This window comes from Ascidiella aspersa, chromosome 8, assembly GCF_963924565.1.
Source record: "Ascidiella aspersa chromosome 8, kaAscAspe10.2, whole genome shotgun sequence".
Taxonomy (NCBI): Eukaryota; Metazoa; Chordata; class Ascidiacea; order Phlebobranchia; family Ascidiidae; genus Ascidiella; species Ascidiella aspersa.
The window spans coordinates 2,286,867-2,307,682 of record NC_139454.1 but is presented as its reverse complement, the minus strand read 5'-3'; the positions used below and the strand labels follow the sequence as shown (position 1 = coordinate 2,307,682).

General features: G+C 33.1%; 2 protein-coding genes across 2 annotated transcripts; both read right to left on the bottom strand.

Annotated features, from left to right (window-relative positions):
* Window positions 1–221: 221 nt before the first annotated feature.
* LOC146134845 (protein TBATA-like) lies at window positions 222–7,615 on the bottom strand. Its single transcript, XM_083395618.1, has 11 exons — window positions 7,538–7,615; window positions 7,058–7,224; window positions 6,621–6,722; window positions 6,174–6,252; window positions 5,781–5,905; window positions 5,110–5,253; window positions 4,255–4,352; window positions 2,820–2,934; window positions 1,894–1,998; window positions 1,522–1,593; window positions 222–933 (listed from the first exon to the last, which is right to left on the bottom strand). The coding sequence occupies exons 1-11, from the start codon at window positions 7,561–7,563 to the stop codon at window positions 833–835; spliced, it is 1,134 nt and encodes a 377-aa protein (XP_083251744.1). The 5' UTR covers window positions 7,564–7,615; the 3' UTR covers window positions 222–832.
* Window positions 7,616–11,279: 3,664 nt separating this feature from the next.
* Window positions 11,280–17,937, bottom strand: LOC146134844 (glycine amidinotransferase, mitochondrial-like). Its single transcript, XM_083395019.1, has 7 exons — window positions 17,841–17,937; window positions 15,770–15,960; window positions 14,732–14,869; window positions 13,547–13,711; window positions 12,973–13,036; window positions 12,436–12,552; window positions 11,280–11,861 (listed from the first exon to the last, which is right to left on the bottom strand). The coding sequence occupies exons 1-7, from the start codon at window positions 17,935–17,937 to the stop codon at window positions 11,752–11,754; spliced, it is 882 nt and encodes a 293-aa protein (XP_083251145.1). The 3' UTR covers window positions 11,280–11,751.
* Window positions 17,938–20,816: the final 2,879 nt, after the last annotated feature.

Genomic DNA, 20,816 nt, shown 5'->3' with positions numbered 1-20,816 from the left:
TGATTTAGAACTGATTGGAACCACCTTTGCTTCCTTTCGTTTTTTTCCTCAGATAACAACAATTAAGCTTTTCGATCATCCACAATAAATTTGTGACGTTTTTGTTATTTATTTCAATTAGGGATTTCAATCATTTGTATTTATTAGCACTTAAATGCTTCTGACTTTGTTTGTGTATGCCTTAAATTCGCACTTTAAATGAAAACTCAGTGGTATAATACAACAATGAATTTATTAAGCAGTCGACAAAAATATCACTTCTATTTGAGAAAGTCGATTCACATTTTTACGGATGTTAACACACTGTTGTATTTGAAAGCACTTGTTTAAGCATGGCAACATCACAGTCAATTTGGACTGTTCTAAACTAATCTAGCAAGAAAGGCGATGGCATTTTTACATAATTACAATTTCACGAACAAATGAAATTACAAACGCGATATTCTAACTTTAGAATTACTGAAACATAACAGTGGTACGTTATAAAGTAGGTAAAACAAAAATTGTCAGGAAAAACAGTGAATTAACATTAACTTCTCACAATATTTGGATTGTCTTTTTGGTAATATCACAGGCTTGACAGTTGACAAAAAACATTTAGGTAAATATCTTGTAAAATAAGTGCATCATGCTAAATTACGGGCAGGAATCCATGCCAGGATTTTTGGCAATTGGCAGTCTACCAAATCAATTAGAATCGGTAAAAAGCGTACAACATTTTTAATCATCACAAAGAAAGAGCAAGAAAAAACGTATATTTAGTCAGCCTTAATTTTGAGACTTGACATTCATAAAGCTATGAGGGCATTTTCTTATGTTGTCTTTTATTTCTTTAGGCAACTTGAATTGCGGTGGGGTGGGATTTTAAAACGGGGCTGGCACAGTTAGACAAAGCCTCATCTAATCTTTTGCTAAGAGCGTCGTCTATCGGATCTGAAAAATAAATACACGTATGTTATTGCAAAACAATTTGTACCTAAGAAATTGAATGTCCTGCATAACAAAAATGGCGTTCTATTAAATTTAATGTTTATACTTAAAAAGGGTACCTCCTATTTTAATATTTTAAGCAAGAGGAGTGTGTAAAAGCTATTTAACATTTTAAAAATAAAAATTCGCTCGATAGAAATTAAAATAAACCAACTCCCTACAATTTTTTATTTAATTACATTAATCGGAAACACATAATAATAAATACTTAAGGTGAAATCTATTTAACATATTAACACATTTTTATTGTTTTACCCTTGAAAAAATTGTGAACACAATATACAAGTACTTTTTCCTACATTTGTTTTAACTTAGAAAAAGTTTGTTTCAAAAAAATAAATTAATAAAATTGATAGTGCAAATATACTATAGACTTTCTTGTCTCAGTCAAAATCAGTCACTATAGGTCCTAGTACATTAACGTGCTTTAGGGCGAGGAGATATCTTCTTTTTTAAATATTCAGTTTGCACTGCATTTGAAATATTCAGCCTTAAAAAAATTAAATAAAAAACAAATTTCAATGAACTAACCCGGTATTGGTGTGGCTGGTGGCTTCGGAGATCTTGGCCCGCTAAGTGAAGAATATACTCTGTGGACTTCATCTTCAAAAATAGAGTAAATAATTCATGAAATGTACAATTTAAAAACACATATATAAACATTAGATTCCTTTAATATATAGAACAAGTAAACATTTCAAAAAATAAATTCTATACAGAGATATATATTACAAAAACTTCGAAGAAATTACATAACATATACTGGTGTATTTGCCTTCCCAGGATGTTCTATTAAAATAAATTAAATATTATAACTTTTCACAAATTTGTTTTAATGAATAAATGCATTTTTTCATTATTCACTTACGTTAGTTTGAATACACAGAATAAAATAAGGTTTACCTCGTGAAAATCCCCTTTTTGATGGAATCATCTGAATTGGTTCCTGAACATCTTTTACAGCAGTGTCCAAGGTGGAGTTGATTATATCTAAAACCAGGTTCTTTTCTGCATAAAGAGAGGAAAAATAAAATTGATTAAGTAGACAACAATGAAGGCGCGGTTCCAGGATCTCTTTTGGGCATGACATTGTTATAGATGACATTACAGCAAAGATGCGTCATTACGTAACGTTACAAAGTTACGTCAAAACGTTACGCAATAAAGTTATATTTAGACGTGGCGTTTTTTATTCCTTTTTACGTGAACAATTAATAGTAATATAATTTTGTAATAGTAACACAATTTTCACGTATGCCTGTTTCAGCGCACGTTTAGTGACCGATTTTGGCAAAAACTGAGTTATAATCGATACAAGTTTACATCATAGTTTAATACATAGGTTGGGAGGAAGTAATGTTTTATAATTATTTACACCAAAAAAAAGAAGTTTTAAACTTTAAAGGATAAAGAAATATAATTTAAAGTAAAAATGCAAAACTGTTTTTATTATTGTTTAAATGTATTTGATTCTTTTTTTTGTGACAAAATTGGTATGCTTAATGACTCTTGTTTTGTACAACAAAAATACGATGCTTGAAAAAATAAGGTTGAAGTTTAAAACAACAAAAACATTAAGAATTCTGATGGAGATATTTTACTAATCATTCACAGGTTTAACCTTAACTATGAAATACAACTTTTATTTAAAGTTTTTTAAGACATATTTATTACTAAATAATATGTTAAATAAATGCGCATATAACACTCAAAAACATTTTTAAAGACCAAGAAAATACAATAGCCTCAGCCATTTAAACCAATTCAGATATAGATGTGTGAAGATAAATAAACACAGATTAGAAAAATAAATCTCTAAAAGGCTTCACCTTTGTCACCAGAAGAGACAAGCCATTGTTGGACGGTCTGCACGGAGTCCGTCTGGAGAATCTGACAAAGCATCTCTAGCACAATGGTCTCCACGTCTGGGTATTGTATGATGTGCTATAACAACGTACACATACTGGCAGATTAGATCGGGAGATTATTTTTTAGGCTGAATCCGGGTTTTGCGGCACACTTTTTGCAAAAGCATCACCTAAAATTGGTGGGTGTATCAACTGATGTGCATTTCTAACTAAATAATTTTTAAAACACATGCACAAAAACAAGAAATACAAATTAAATACAAAGTAAGGTAATATCGTTATAAGATCTATATTTATCTTCCAAAATAAACAAAATTGCTTCAACTGTGTTTGAAATATGTTAACAGACAGCCAAAGCTTACTTTCAAAGCATAATGCTTTGCAAATACATTTCGGTATTTTCACACTTTAATAAACAGATTTTTATTTATGATTATTGCTAAATATTTAGTGGACTTAAATATTACTCATGATTTCAAGTGATAACAAACTTGTCTAAATTATAATAAACTAATCCAGAATTCACAGTTTAAACCAATTTTCTACTGATTTTAAACAACTTAACCTAAAACTGGCCATACTGAGCTGACTAATATTAATAACCTTTTTCTTGCGACGAGTATTTGATCTTGAACCTTGTGTTGACCGACCCTGATTTAAAAAAAACGAGTAACCAATTTACTTAAATTGATTTTCATTATAAAATAGGTTAAAAAAACTAAAAAAAAATCAGCTCAACTGTAAACGACTCTGAGGACTAAAGTCAATTTTTTTCAATTTTGACAATGTCTGTTTGGTTTTAAATATTATTATTCGGCTATTTTTCTAAGATGAACACAAATTAAGCTAAATTTGGATCATGAAAAACTATTATTTCTGCTACCTTGGTTCAACTTTTTTGTCTAGAGTTGTAAAACTATTGCTTTGTCTCAATTTCCTTTGTCATCAATATGAAAATATTGCATACTGTACGTTAGTTTAAGCAAAATTAGGGAAATTTTAGAAAAAAAACTACTCTACCTTTCTCTAAAATGTTTATTATCTTCTGTTTAAAATCCTTTTATGTCTGTATTGCTTTCTAGCTTTGAATTATTTTATAAATTAGCAAACACTTAACCTGCAATCAGTTGTTTGCTTAAGAACCTATAGAAAATAAGGTTATATTTTTTGTTAGTCACAATTTTTTTTAAATAAAGCATCAGTCAAATAAAAAATGCAGAAAACATATTTCATGAGTTACAAATATTAAAAAAAAAATATTGAACAAGCCAAAGTGACTAAATGACACCCATTTTATCCATCCCAATTTTCCTAAACTATATTGTCTCACAAGTTAAACAGCACTTGCACACTTGCTATTGGACAACTGTAGTGCTGTCAAGCAGGTCTTGCTTACCGCATAAGGCCCATATCTTGAAGAACGAGAGCTTGAACCACGACTTGAGGCCCGACTTCCAGCCCTTGAACCACGAGGTATTAACCTTCCTGTGTCTTCTGCATAAAAAGTAGCGTTTGTAGAGCCTAATGCAGTGTTTCTCAACCTTTTTTCGCGGCGGCTCAAATAATAAATGTAAGTATGACGACTAAGGTTTGGCAACCCAATAGTTTTCTTGTAAGCGAACAAAATAAGCATTAGCATAAAGAATTTCGAATTTTAATAACTATACATTATTTGTACTTGCTTCCTAATGCTTTGAGAAACTCTTAACTAGGTGCTTGAACTGGCTCTGAAATCAATGAATAGCCTTGTTTTTTTCACAATTTTTCTGTCCAATTTATGGCAAAAATTATAAGAATATGTTTAACTGTTGAAGAGCCTATATAATTAGTGACGATTTTTTTAATTAAACTTGTCACATAGCAGGGGGGCGAGAGTTAAGAAACCTGAAACTAGGTGTTTGTCTGATTTTGCCTGCAATTCAAATAAATATCTTTGCTTATTTTAATCATTTTTTGTGTCTAATTTATGACAAAATTGTGAAAGAAAAGCCTATATAATTAGCTAATCTTTTTTTCAAACTTGTATGGCTATTTGAAGGTGACATTATAAACCAAGTTTTAAATTTAAACCATTACCTTGGTTGCCAGAATCTTAAACAGCGTTTTAATGTGATATCATGCAATAAATTAAGAAAAAAAAATATTTTGTAAAAAATATGAAACATAAAGTATAACATCAAACACTTGAATTTAAACAGCTATTCATTTTCTAGCATTTTTTATACTGCTGGTAACTAGGTGTTTGACTTACCAGAGTAGTTTGTCTTTCTGAGTTGTGCCGCGGGTTTTTGTTGGGTAAGTTGACCCTCAGGAATCTTGGGTAGGTCTTGTTTTAAAAGCCCGGCTTTGTAACACAACTCCCTCAGTTCATCTCTCCAGGTTTCAGTCATTGGAACTAAAAGAGACAAACAGCAAAATGCCATTGTCGATAGCTGTAGCGCTCAACGAGCATCTACTATCTTGTAAGAGTTAGTGATTACAAAATAGTAAAGGCTTTTGTGTGATAAAAAATATCTTTGAGCTCTGGCCGTTTACAGTTTGCAAAATATTGTCACAACAAGAAAAGTGAGACCCATTGTAAAATAACAGGATTTTGAGATCACTCTATGTCAAAAAGTGTGCACATCAAAACAATTAACTCCACTGGCAAAAGTTGGAACTATTTTTTACAACAAAAAAAGTTTAGTAGTGAGAAACAAATGAATTATATATCCAGTATAACACATTTAGGAATTTTATCATTGCAAACTCAAAGCAATTTGAATAATTTGTTTTCCAGTGATAATTTTTCCATAAGACATACTATGACAACTACAAAATGTACCGCTGTTGAAATTTATTTAATATACATTATAATTTGAGGCAGTTAAAACGCAGAAGATCCGGTATTCTTTCGAAAATAAAAGACACTCTGTGGGTTACTTAATCCAAGTCTGGGAACTGCTTTTTCTCTGAAGGGATATTGCTGGAATCCATGCAGTGGGTTAAAGGGCAGAGGTGCAAGATGGTGTGGAATCGCATGCTTTCGTATCATTGGACCTTGGGTGCTAAACAAACAATAACAAAAATATTACGAAATTTCTAATTATCAGTTTAAGCTAATAGAAACAGTTGGGTTTAAAATTTTGATAAAATTAAACTCAATTATCAGTTTGTATTATGAGTTAATAATTTGCAATAAAATTAAATGATTTGTCTCTAGAGGATTTTGGTTACTGATTTTTAAGTTTTTTGTACATATAGACCTACAAATAGTTTCATATATTATCTTTAATCTGTTGGTAGATACAGAAAGCATTTAATTATAAAACTTACATGAGTGGTCCTCCAAATTGTAATCTCGCAGGAAGAGTTGTAAAATCATTTACAGCGCAAATTGGTATTCCATTCAGTCCTTGGGATGAATGAGAAACATTAAAAAACTTTTAAATAACAAACAGTAAAACACAAGAATGGTATGAGTTTATAATAAAATGGAAAAAGGATTTATTAAAGTTTCTGATTTATTAAAAAAAAAAAAAAAAAAAAATGAAAGCAGTACTATATTTAATATTTTCTAATAACCAACAATATAATTAAGCATCAATTGTAAAATTGTTCTTCCCGCAAATATTTTTAATAAATGCAGCGATCTTTTAATAACCTTTACAGGAAATATAGGTCAGTAAATTTAATTGTTACAATGTGTGGCAGTAACAGCATATTCATAATTAAGCATGTATTCAAAAACAATAGTTCAGCAAAAATGCAGAAAAACAATACCTTTGATATGCCGAACTCTTGTAGGGTGTGGATTGTGTCTAGAAAAAAATGATGCAGGGCTGATCCCACCAAACCTTGGTCCAGCCTTTATTTCTGAAGCAACTGTACATAAACTCATTTATTAAAATAGGACAAAATCTAACTCAAGTGAAAGTCTAAATATATTGCGTGGTTTTCAAAAAGTAGATCAAATTAAAATTAAATTTCCAGCATAAATAAACATATATACTTGCGTGAATAATCAACTTAAATTACAAGACAAAACTATATTTACATCTTTTAAAAGACACGCAAACTGCGAAACTTAAGGTATTAAGTACCTAAAAGAAAAAAAAATTATTTTATTTTATTTTTTTTAAATTTTAGGTATTAAGTGATTTAACAATCTGTACACAAATATTTAAATCAATTTACAAATAAAATATGTATATGCTTACCTGACATTGGTCTTGAAGGGGGGGCTTTGGATTTAAGCGGGGGGACTACTGAGCTTGGTCTAATTGGGGTTCCCTTTCTTGAAGATTTTTCGTTAGGCTGGTCGAAAACGTTGCCCATGGCACTCCGTGACACCAAAGGCTTGCTGTCCATTTTAAAAACACTAAAACTGCAGAAATTATAGCGGGTTAACAATTGAATATTATGTATTGCGAGATACATGAAAAAAGTATGGGGCTCAGCTAGTTCTAGAAGAAATTTGAAGAAGCTGTAAATTGACAATAATGTACAGATAATAAAATAATGTGTCTTTCATAATTTTACCTTCAATAGTTTTCAAACGTCATGGAAATATAATATATATACCCCAAAACAAGCATATACAAATAACCTATTTACAAAATAAAGTTATCCATGTATATATTTGGTAAAATTAGGGTGCATCTTATTCTAGTTTTAGTTAAAATATAATTTTGCCTTACCTCGATGATGGCCTTTCGGTCGCCATTATTAAAAAAGAAAATTGCAACCCTAGGTCTACAAACACGCAGTTCTACAAACAACTGAACAGTGTGAATATGTTTGCACACCAACAAAACAGATGTAAATGAATTTAAATATGGTTAAAAATAGAGTTAGCCCACCAGGCAACACATCAATAGATAGAAATCGCTCTTCTGGTGTATTAAATATGGTTAGTTAAGGGCTACAATGTTTACAGCCATACAAACACTACACTCACACAATAACAAAAATATGCTGGGATACACTTTCTGATGCTATTTGCCAACTACAAATGGGAACTCATATATAACTATATTTGGAAATTCATATAAAGCTTTTTAACTATTGTACAAGTTTAAAAAAAGAGGAATATGACTATAAGTTATAGTTTGTGGCAAACATAAAACATATATTAGAGTTTGTGTTGCACAGTCATAATAAATTTTAAACATGTTTCAATTATAGAAAGACGTTAACCTATTCTACCCCACAATGTAGAGCATTGTTTTGAATATTAGAACACAATAATTCCTAAAATCAAAGGTTTGAACTTATTTTTTATGGTGTTGCTTTAAATGGACACAAATAAATTAGAAGAAGCTATTTACTGAAAAAATTAGTACAAATCAACATTATAATCACTAACATTATAATCACTAACAGTTACAAGCATAAATGGCCGATCCGGACAAAATACCAAAGGCACTTTCTGAGATTCTGAGGTTATTTAAACGGCTAACAAAGTGTTTTAAATAGATTTATGAATAATGCATAGAAATTATGAAAAAAATCAGAAACTAAACCCAAATCCTAAACCAATGCATAATCACGTATGGGTGCAAGTGCAAAAGAGTGATCCTGGAAAACAGCCACTTCTAAATAAACTACCGGTACTAGCAAAATAGCATCATAAGACCCACAACATTTTCAAATAGACCAAATATATCAATAGGTGATTCACTAATTCTACCTAAAGCAAACCTCATGGTGTTTTTTGGCGCTGGTAGAGTCCTACCACATTTCGTCTGGGGGATTATATTGCTAACATTGTTTAGGTTAGGGTGCGAGTTAGCGTTTGGTTGGGTCAAGTGTTATTATTATACCTTTTACCTATATTTATTTATATTTATTTATTTATAACAATTGCTAAAAATCGTTTCGTTACCGTAAAAAATGTGGTTATAGACCAGCGCCGTTTTTTACTTCTAACGTAAGTCTAACACTTTGTTAGCAATAATATAAATACCGTTACTGACAATTAAACGTCGTCGTCGTAAAATGATAAAACTGTCTAGCAACATATTCGCATTTGCCAAAACCTATAGGACATAAAAAGTTCCTAAAAAACAAAGCAACTATTCTTGCTTCAGGCAATGAGTAGTTTAATACCCTTTTGCAGCAAAAACTTGAAGCAGCAAGCCGTTGCTATGGAGCGCCAGCCGTGGTCTCTAGGGACTCTAATAGAAATCATACGCAATTTTTTTGTCTGTGAAAAAAGTATTTAAATATTAATTATAAAGAGATCTTTGAACTGTAAAATATCGTGTGGGTTTAATTACACATCATAACTTGCTGCTTTAAAAAAAAAGTGCAAAAAGAAGCTAAAATAATGCTTGTTTAATAAATAATTTCCTTCATAAACGGCGTATTCTCAAAGTGGACGATTTTAAATTCATATGCTTGCGGGTGGAATCGGGAATACTAGAGTTAATAGTAGCTAAGAAACGCAACCTAAAACAACAGCTCGTTTGGACAGTATTTAATTGCATTTGTCCATGGACCAGCCAGCCTATTTAGATCAGTGGTTCTCAAACTTTTTTTTCACTGCGTACCACCTCGAGCTTCTATGATCTTGTTGCGTACCAACAAAATATTGACAAACTCAACTTTACTTAAATGTATATCCAATTATTAACAGGGGTGGATTAGCTAATTAGTTAGCCCGGAAATTTCAAAACAAATGCGACCACCACTCTCAAAAATGTTTCCCTTTTTTAACTTTACAAGACACTGGTCAAGTTTTGTGATTCTTTGTTGTTTTTCTATGATGTCATAAAATAAATTTGCATCGATGTTCCGCAAAGATAATAATTCCTATCATTGATGAAGCATAAAATATTTAACTATACTATCATTACGATGAATGTACAGTTTATTACAACAGAAAAAAAACTAAATTCTTCGTAAAACTGTAATTTTACTTAAAAACATACTGCGTATACAGCGTACCACCAAAATGACTTCGTGTACCACAGGTTGAGAACCACTGATTTAGATGAATCTGTTGGCCCCTAACATACACGATTAAATCGTATGTAGGTACTATTTGGTATCTACGTACTATTTGGTATGTTTTTTTAACAGAAATCAATTAAGGGTGAAAAATTGTAATAATAGACTAAATAAAAACTATACATTTATATAATACGACTGAGTAAAAACGTATTATCTACACATAATCTTATAAAATTTAATATTTGAACTTTCCACAATTAGCCTACCACGTCTTTATTGATATGTCGCGATAATAAATAAAGAGGCCGGGCCATACAATAAAGTTTGACCCATTGTTAGAACGCAGGAAAGCATTTCGAGAAGCTTCAATAATGACATTTAAGAACTGTGTCGCCAGATTGGACCATAAACAAAAATGGAGCTCAAAACTTTCTTAAAAGTAAAGCTTTTAGGTGTAAATTGCCAGTTTGTCGCTGTCTCTGGGAATTGTTTTTGTTTAGCGGCAGCAAAAACAGTATACATCTATAAATTTTGGAACACTAAACACGGATCTGTTCATAATCTTCAGTAGAAAGAGAGTGGCCCAAATAATAGATAGAAGATTCATTATTTTATTAGCAAACGTTTCGGCAAGTGCTCATGCCATCATCAGTGCGGTAAGTCTTGCCGAAACGTTTGCTAATAAAATAATGAATCTTTTATCTATTAATTGGGCCACTCTCTTATTTTACTATATAAATTCTATTTGCAGAGTTATTCTAATAATTTAATTTTGCAGTCTTAACCAAATTAATATCAATTAAAATGTATTCCCTTGGAAAACTACCCCTTTCTCATCTACGCTTTAATTTAAGGCGGGAAAATTTCGGCCCATATCCATTTTTCCTTGCAGAAACAAGTAAAGATAAATATAGAACATTCGAAAAATATCCCAAACCACAAACCAAAGTAAAATTTTGGAGCATATAGCTAGAGGTTGTAGTAAGACGTAGTAAGAATATCAAAGCCTATAAAAAAGTAGGTAACATTTTGAACGTTTCGAATAACTCTTTATTCATTTTCAACATCAGTGAAAATTAAGTGAAATTAATTGTTAAACGTATCCTTACCCTGGTAAATAATGCTATTTATAATGGTCCACTGACACTGCCAAACCATCAATGAAAAACTAACCGCTGAAATTATACCCCCCGACAAATACACAACAACCAGAAACCCGTCTAGTGTTTTCTGTTTTTTTCTGTTAAAACACTCGGATCCATTTTCCAATTATCTGTTTAATTGCACAAATGAGACGCCTACTGGCACTTAATGAACAGTGATACGAAAAATGGTGCTTTTACATAAAGACTGAACGTTTATATAGGTTAAGAAAGGGCAATTGGATAGCTATATGGTAACACCACAAATAAAAGTCTGTGGTAAGTGAAAAGTATTGTCGAAACTGCACAACATTGTTAAGAAAAAAATCAGGTACGGGCACATTTTATTCGTTACCTGGGTAGGTTATGCGTAAAAAACTTCATGTGTAGGTCCTAACATTTATTTCTTTTCTTTTTTTTTGGGGGGGGGGCAAAAATGTAAACAGAATTTCTTAACTTTTGTGGCCCCAAACGGAAAACGCAAAGGTGCAACGGCGGTCAACCTGTTACGACATTCTTTAAAAGTCCGCAAATTTCTAGTCTTACAAAAAATGTTATAAAACAGAAAAAACAGTATGTTAAAAAAAAACATAATGTTGTCTTGGCCAACGTCAACACATAACAAAATAAAAAGCTAAATAACAATTGCAATTAATTTTTCAGATCTGAAAAAATCTAGATAAATTTTTAATCGTTGAATTTAATACGAAATTGTCGGACATAGTAGGCTATATGGCACCGGCATCTCATAAAATTTTTAATTAATGTTTAGGCATTAACAGGTTTGGAACTCCTGTAAAAACTGAAGTACGCAATCAAAAATATGATTCAAGTGTTCCCTTTCTTCTGACATCAGTGGTCCAGCAGTGAAACCCACCACCAAGTGAATTGGCGAACCTTATGTCCACAGGTATTGGAGTGATACCTAGAAAGATTTGCAATTGAACAGATGTTAAAAATGAAAACAATTGAAGAGGTATTGGAAAACGTTCAAGATGATACCTACTTCTGTATAAGCTATGATACGTCTTGCTACAACCTCCTACTATTATGCTCCAAAATTCAACATTCTGTTTTTTTAACGCATTTTTAGTTGACTAAATAAACTGGTTCATAAATGCAGGTCAGCATTCTTTGTGTGTTAAATTACAGGTGTTAATAATTAGGGTTTTGACCCCTAAAATACTTATTTAACTGTTACCGGTACTTGAACGCAAAACAGCATAATTAAATATGGTAATTTGAACCTTTTTTGCTTTTATAGACTTTGCAAAATTATTATCTAAGCATACCCACTAATCGAATTATTTTTCAAACATTTTTTTAAAGTAAAAGTTTAATTTTGTTCTTTTATTGGGCGATATCTTGATTAATAAACAATAAAATCTTAAAATATTACCATTTAAAATCAGTGTCTTAAATGTACTGAAGCCACAATTAAGTCAGTGGCTGAAGATATTACAGCCCTAAAAACCGATGTACTATTATTTGATACATACCAAGGCTTCGGAACATTTTCTGTGTTGGTATTTCGTGTTTGCAAACCATGACTCTCTTTTCGTCCAACATTAAAACGTTCATGCTTAGCCATTTAGAACCCATCCAAAGTGGTCGTTCTGCGAATTATACATTTTCATCAGAAATCGATCAGGTTCAAAAAACTGTGACAGGGATTTAACTTTGGGAAAAATATTTGGGACACTCTCTTTTATTATAAAAAAGTTGGGGCTCCTTCAGTTATGTACGTAGAAATTAACAAAAAAAAAACAAAAAAACAATACCGCATACCACAACAACAAATTATTTAGGTTAAGGTTAGCGTTTGGGTTAAGGTGGTTCAAGTGTTTTTATATTTATATTGATTATTACAAGTTTATGTGAAAAATTATTAATAAAAGGTATGTGAATTTGGTTAATTTCTACGTACATAAATTTGGTTAATTTCTACGTACATAACTGAAGTTGCGCCAAAAGGTTTTCCATTTTGGCGTATAAAACTTACCATATCAAGTTATATCATGTATTTGTTATCTTACCATCTGGCATCACAGGTTTAGCAGTTTCTACTAGCTTCCAGCCAGCCTTTATAAACATATCTTTCTGTGGAAGGCAAAAGTGGTTTACTTCAGGATGCTTTTACAGCAAAAATTACAATTTTGACAATAACATAAAATTAACATTATCCTGCAATATAAAAGATACACATCCATATGTGTGTTTAACAACTGTTATCTAGCCCTTCTGAAGCTGTGTTTTGGCCAACGGGTACGGCTTGGGTATCATTAGTAGCCCTACATTAAAACCACAAACACAATTAGAAAAACGACTAGACTCTTTTTTAGTCCAATAAAACCTAAATAAGTCTAAATACATTTAAGGAGAAGGCGGCAAAGCATTTTTTCATTATATAAGTTTATTTTAAAAATTCAATTCTATTTTAACTTATAGGCTTACTCATGTTTTAATTAGGCGTCCATTGGCCCCGTATCACTAGCCCACGTACCCTCGCGGGTCCATGGAACCCAGTTTAAAAAACCCTGCTATAACCCCAACAAAATGCCAAAGACAATTGTGGCAGTTTTAGCAGCTCTCAAAAGTTTTCTTTTTTACCTGTAAACAAGGCCTGTCTGGATTGGTGATAACCAGGCCTGGGCCGACTGGGCTAAATGTGGCATCGATATGCATTGGGTTTGGGTCTTTAAACTGGAGAAGGTGAACGTTGTAGTTGGGGCCGATATGCTTTTTCATCCAGTCAATGCCAAATTGATTGGTAACCTGTAAATGGTCAAAGGCGTAATCACGTATGCTGGGTGCAAGCGTAAAACAGTGATCCGCGCAAATAGCCATTTCTAAATAATGCTTTGGCAAAATAGCCTCAGAAAACCAACAAGATTTTCAAATAGACCCAATATATATGCGCTAATTATGTTTTAGCTTGGACTAAGCTTTTCAGATCCTAAAAATCACCAACAAGTCGTTCCGAGTTTTAATTTAAATTTTTGGGTTCGACAGAAAGACTAAAAATGCCGTTGGACATGACGAACGGCCACGTTGGTAATTAATTGAAAACAGAAAAAATTAAGTTGGTGCGTCGCTTTATGCAACCGCCGTACACTAAGTGCTGCAGTAGCTGGAAACAGTTACTAGCTGGTTAATTTACAATTTTTAGTCAACAATTTATCAAAATCCGATAATTGACGGAAGCAGAAAAGCGGAAGTTATTCCACACGACTGCAAACTCAACAAAGCAAGTGGAAAAAGGTCTTGTGGATGCTGTGTTGCGGAAAGTGTACAAGTTGTGTGAAAGTTGAATGTATGGATTTCATTGAGCGCTGCTAGTTTTCTTGTTCGTATATGCTTTTGGAAAGCTACTTGTGGTTCATGTTAAAAGCAGAATATTAAAAAAGGCCTAATTTAAAAAAAAATAATTGTTTTTCAATCAATTTTAATGTTCATTTTGGTTGTAAATAAAACACAAAATAAACAAATCAACAAAAAAATCGGAGCCAGACTCGAGACTTAACGAAATCGCACATTTAGCGGGGTCGGTTTTATTAAATTGGCCGGAGTCAGACTCGGGTTATTTTTAACCGAATCTGCAGCCGTGATTTTTTGCCTTGAAACAGTAATGACTTAGGAGCATAATGAACGTTTCGAATAACTCTTTATTCATTTCCAACATAGAGAGAAGTCACTGATGGTAAGTGTATATAAGTAATGACTTGGGGTTGGGTTAAAAATTCAAATACACTGGGTGGCTGTTATATGGCACAAACTGATTTTTCACAAGTATACCTGGCTCTTCTGAACAAATATATCCCTTCCACATCTCATGAAATCGGCTGCGTCAAAGCAAGGCTCCCATTCAGTGGTCACGTATTGTCCCTTGTTGGCCAATTTATATCTGGATTCCAAGCTTTCTATTGGATAATCCTTAAGAGCAATATACATTATACCGTTACGCATTGTATTTTAAATATATGTAAGATATGCCCATATACAAACACGATATTAAAACAACTATTGTTTTCAATATTTGCTGTTTACTTTATTCCTAGAAACATTTTTTGTTTTCTTATTTACCGCACACTATATGATCAAGGTGTTTTCGATAACATGGACTAGGTACAGGCATCTAGATTAATTTAGCATTCTAAAACTAGAATAGAATTATAATTAAAGTATTTCAGTTTGTTCGAATTAGATTAGAATTAGATGATTTTAGTTTTCGCAAATTAGATTAGAATTAGAATTACCGATTTCTTGAAAAACGAATTTAAACTAAAATTACATTTATTTTATTCACAATCAATATAATTTAAATGGCAAATTGTTTTAATAATGATTGGTAAATAAGTGTGTTGCTATTTGTTAAGCCTTTGAGGATTTTTAGTTGTTCAAAACATAGCCTACAGTTTTAATTCAAATTATTTGTTTTGACTAAGAGCAGTTGTACAAAAGTAGCATTTTTGGTAAAATCCGAATAATACTAGAATTAGAGAAAACACGCAACTCGTAAACTATATTAGAATTAAAATTAGCCGCAGTTTGCTATAATTCGTTGAAGTAGGAATCTAGAATTATCTAGATTCTAGATAATAAATTGCAAGGTCCAAAAGGTCAATGTGTTATAGTTAACATTAACTGAAGATCATACAAGCTCGTATCGAAACGTCTTAATAATCAAGACGATGCCTTGCAATTTATTATCAAGCTGCATTTCAGATCCGTGCATAGTGTACCCTAGAATTATCTATTTCCAAGTCCAGCTGGGTAGCACAAACATATCCTAGCCGAATTTAAAAAAAAATGTTCCTAAAGTTTGCAGGCAACCTGATTATACAGCTCATCAGCCATTAAGGGTTTAGGGGCTGTCGTCCACTTGGCTCCACGTTTGAAGTATTCCTTCATAAGAGAGCGGTAAGCTCGGTACTCAAAAAAACGTGAGCGCCAAGCCATCGGTGCTTCGATCATCTCTTCCCCGATCACGATTAGTATATCTCTTGGCATAGCCGCGTACAAACCTGGAAGAAAGAAATTTGCTGAACTTAGCTGCATTCCAATAAAAATACTAAAGCCATTATACCCGAAAAAATCGACATGTCGCTGTTTACCTGCGTTTCGGCAATCTCATGCCATCAACAGTGAAAAAATATTTTTTTTGATACCTACTTCTGTATGGGCTTTGATATTCTTTTCAAGTGTTAAAATACATTTTAGGATGAATTAGCAGCATTAATAGTAAAGTCAGCTATATGTTGTTCAATATTCAGTATAACATTTTGAATTTACAGAGGAGAAGTTTGCCGTAACGGTCCGGAACAGTGTTATTACGTGTTGTTCCTTAAAATTGTTTGTTACTCGTTGTAATTGGTGTCGCGACAAAAGGTTTTCTTCAGTCGTAAGACTGCCACCTGATTGTCGTTAAATCAACAAAAAAAAAAAAAAAAAGTGTTCCAGTTAAATAATTGTTTTTTGAAACAGCGTTCTGGCAAAATAATTTTTGCAGGTACATCAATGTTTTTTTTGCCAGGCCATGAACCTTTTCCAACCAGGCCATCCCGCCATCTATTGTACCTTATAAGACTAATATTTCAGTTTCATATTTGTGCACGACCTCGATCGACAACCTTGGTTGACCTAAGGTTACTTGGTTTCAACGTGACGTTATGACGTAACTTCGTGACGTCATCTCTCATGCATTAAGGTAAGAAATTGTTGTATCGTTCTGGTAAGAAAATTATTTACTCCCCTCTTTGATATGGAATATATATTTTCTATAATGGCAAATAAATAAAACCAAGTGTATATCGTCGAATTTGCTGGTTAATTTTTTAATTGCTAACAACCTAATAAATTGTATAACGCGGTAGCAAGCTAAGTTATTTTGACATCAAATAATGCAAAGTTTGAAGCATGATGGTCGGAGGTTGTAGTAAAACGTAATAAGAATATGAAAGCCCATACAGAAGTAGGTATATCATTTTGAACGTTTCGAATAAGTCTATTCATTTTTTACAGATTTTAAGCTTGCTTTTTTATCATGAAAATTATTTTTTTAACTGGGTCGATTGAAATGGGGACGTGCAAGATGTTATAAAGACAGAAAAATGTGCGTATCCGGATTAAACCACATGCTTATGAACGAAATTATTTCTTCCACTCCTTCATAAGACTCGATATTGTTTATACCAGGGGTCGGCAACCTTTTTCTAGTCGCGGGCCAAAACCAAACTTAAACAGGTCTGTGCGGGTCGCACAAAATGCTAAATAAGAATTGTTTTATTAAAATGTTAGAACAACTGTGAATCAGGCAGGCCTCGGATATTTTTTGAACTTTTTTTTTTGGTTTACCGGCATCTTTTTTTAATTTTTGGCAAGTTTTTATTACATTGCCGAAAAAAGAAAATAAAGAAATGTTAAAAAATATATCCAATATTTTGTTATACTTTTTCCCATTTTGCGCTACGCACTTGGCAGCCTAACACGGCTCAACGGTAAAGAATCGCTGAACTAATTGAAAAGGCAGCATCAATACGTATACAAACCAAACGCATAATCAACATTCTTTTTTCGCAATTTACCTAGTTAAAATTTTTCGTAATTACGTAGTTAAAATACTCGAAAAGCATTTAAAATAGACTCGTGTCTCATTTGTCAAAGAGGCGGTGGGCCGGATGAATTACATCGTCAGGATCCGCGGGCCGTAGGTTAAAAACTAAAAATATTAGATCAAATACATTAAAAAAGATAAATAAAAACAAAATACCGGTCCGGCAAAATTGCTCTACTGGAACGCCGACTTTTTCAACTAGTCCTATTAAAGATTTATATACAAGGTTACACATCAAAAAATACTAGCATCAGGATCGGCGGGCCGTAGGTTGCCGACCCCTGGTTATACCTTGTGCCTTGAAGTCGGGAGTTTCGTATTGCTGACTCCAGTCGACCAAATCGGGTCTCCTCACAGTAACTCCTTCGTGGCGAAGAATGTTGCACATTTCTTCAATCTGCTCTTTGGCTTTTTTCACGTGTTCTTCGGGAAAAGGTTTTCCGCAGTATTTGTGGAAAAACGGCCAGTTCACTGGGTCGGTGGTCGCCTGTTTCAAAAAACGACGAAAGCATATTTAATGTTTCATCTATTGATAATGCATGTGAAAACCAACATGTTTTACTATGCACGGATCTGTAATGTAGCTTGATAATGAATTGCAAAGCGACAAAGGTCGAGTAGATGGACTTTATCCTGATAAAGACGTTTCAATACGAACGTATCATCTTCAGTTAATGTGACTGAGAAGTAATTCAAGCATCACTTATAAAAGGTGAGAGTTAGGATGTTATCATTGCGTCCCACTTTTTATAATGGTTTACTTCTCAGTCACATTACTGAATATGATACAAGTGCGTTATTTGTACATTTAAGCCTAATTTTAATGAATTTCGGACTTATTCCGTCGGGTTTATATCTTATTCAGACGATTTCGATCTTATTCTGTCGTGAATATTACCGCGTATTTGGCTTTATTACGTCTTTGGTCTTAATGTCACGCTATTATAGATTATTTCTGCTTAAAGTATTGCTGCTTTTTAGGTCTTATTGAGTATCTAGATTTAGAACACAATAATGTGCCCGCTATTTCGGAACTACTTCAATAATTTCCAGTCAAAATACCCAGAAGTGTTAACTTTCAGTTAGCTTTCTACTTGGGCTTTTAGTAGCACAAAAAACACACGTGTTTTCACTGCCACGTTTAATGTAGAATGGCCTGCCTCAATACAGTAAACATCACGCCACTTTTGGGGCAATATAATGTAGCACAAACGGCTAGTCGTAAACAAAACAACAAGTTTAACGCATAAGAAAAGAATGGGCACTGGTCTAGAATCCTGCCACAGCGCACATTGTTTGGGTTAGGGTTTTCGTTTTGGTTTAGGGTGGGTCAAATATTATTATTAATTAATAATAATACTCGATCCACTCACACGCAAACGCCATCTCGCACCCTACATCAAATATTTTTAATAATTGTGGTAGGATTCTAGACCAGCGCCAAAGAATGTTACATACAATCGTTAGATACTAATTTGTGACATTGTGTGTTCCAAGTTGAACACACATATGTTTGTATCGCTCATTGCTAGCTGCAAGCTGGTTAGGCCAGTACCTTTACTTCCACGGTGAGCTTTGGAACACAAGCGGCGTCTGGCCTTCCTACAATCACTTCCTCTAAAGGATCCCATTCGTTGTGAGAACACACAGGTGATGATGCAACCTGTAACATAGGACACAAAAAAAACTTTTGTAAAGCGCTTTTTAAACTGGTGAACGGTTCACCCAAAAGTGAGTGAGATGCAGTGTTGTAATGACTTGAGTCAGTGACTTGACTTAAGTGCACTTAAGTCACTGTTTTTAAATGACTTAAGTGTTTCTTCAGATCGGCGTCCACAATCTGTAACAGGGAATACAAAAAAAACTCTTTGAATAGTGACATGGTTGCCAGTTAGGATTTTTAAAAGCTAAATTCGAAAAATTATTTTGTTTTGTTGATAGTTCGCAGTCGTGTTGAATAACTTCCGCTTTTCTGCTTCCGTCAACCATCGGATTTTGATAAATTGTTGACTCAAAATTTTAAACTATAGCTAGTAACTAACTGTAACCAGCTACTGAAGCAATTGTTCCATGATGGTTTTGAAACAATAGCACAACAAAAGGCTATCGTGCAAGACGATTTTAATCGTGGAGGAATTAGAATTTGCTTTACGCTCAAAATGCCGTTGGCGTTAATTTAAAGCAGGAGTGTCCAACGAGCGGCACGCGTGCCAATTGTGGCACGCGACCTTATAAAAAAAGGCACGCAAGCCACCCCATAATACTTAATTTGTTATTCAGCCAATTGTAAAAAAATACCTAATTTTGTATACAGTAAATTGCGATTGTTTATTTACAATATAAAACAATCGCTGCGATCACGACAACTAACAATTACTTCTAATACCATAACATTATATTGTTATATAGATGCTAGCATTCACATAACTATTCAGTTTGGTGTGAAGAAACAAAAAGTCAGCTCACCGACGGACATTTAGATGCAGTAAAATGCGCACTGCTACTAGGCCTACACGTTTTAATCATTTGTAAAAAAAACGCTTTTATCAACAGAAACACTGATTTACTAAACGTTGGCACGGGAAGAAGTTATAGGATAAAAATTGGCACGTCGGCATGTTTAAGTTGGACACCCCTGATTTAAAGTAAATCGCTTCCTACCTCATACTGTTGTTATTCCAACAAACAAGACTTACATTCCAAAATGTGACCTAGACTAAAGTTAATAAGTTTTAATATCCTAATCTAACAGTTACCTAAGCGGAGATATAAGCGATTAAAAAACAAAAACGGCCAAAATGACTGTAACATTAGTTCTAGTGTTAAACGGGTCAAATGACGTGACTTAAGTGCACTTAATTAACCAAAGTGCACTTAATTCACTGTTTACAAATGACTTGAGTTGACTTAAATTTTTAGGACAAATGACTTGTGCTGTAGTGAAGTGTCTTTTCATAAAACTTTTTTTTTTCAAGCATTTTTCAGTAAGAAATTATTTTTTCACATAAACCAATTTAATTGCTAAATGTTGCGTTTTGTGTTATTTTTTTGAGTTTTTGCTCATAATTGGACGAGTTTACCGATATTAATGGTTTAACGTTAATTTTTATGACATGGACTTGAAATTTACGGGCGCGATGGCGAAGTGGTTAGCGCCACTGACCAGCAATGCTCAGATCCGGGGCTTAACTCCCGGCTGAGCACTTTCCGCGCGGTGCTTGTGGGCTGAGCACCTGAAAACCGTAGCCCGAAGATCAAGCAGAGAGC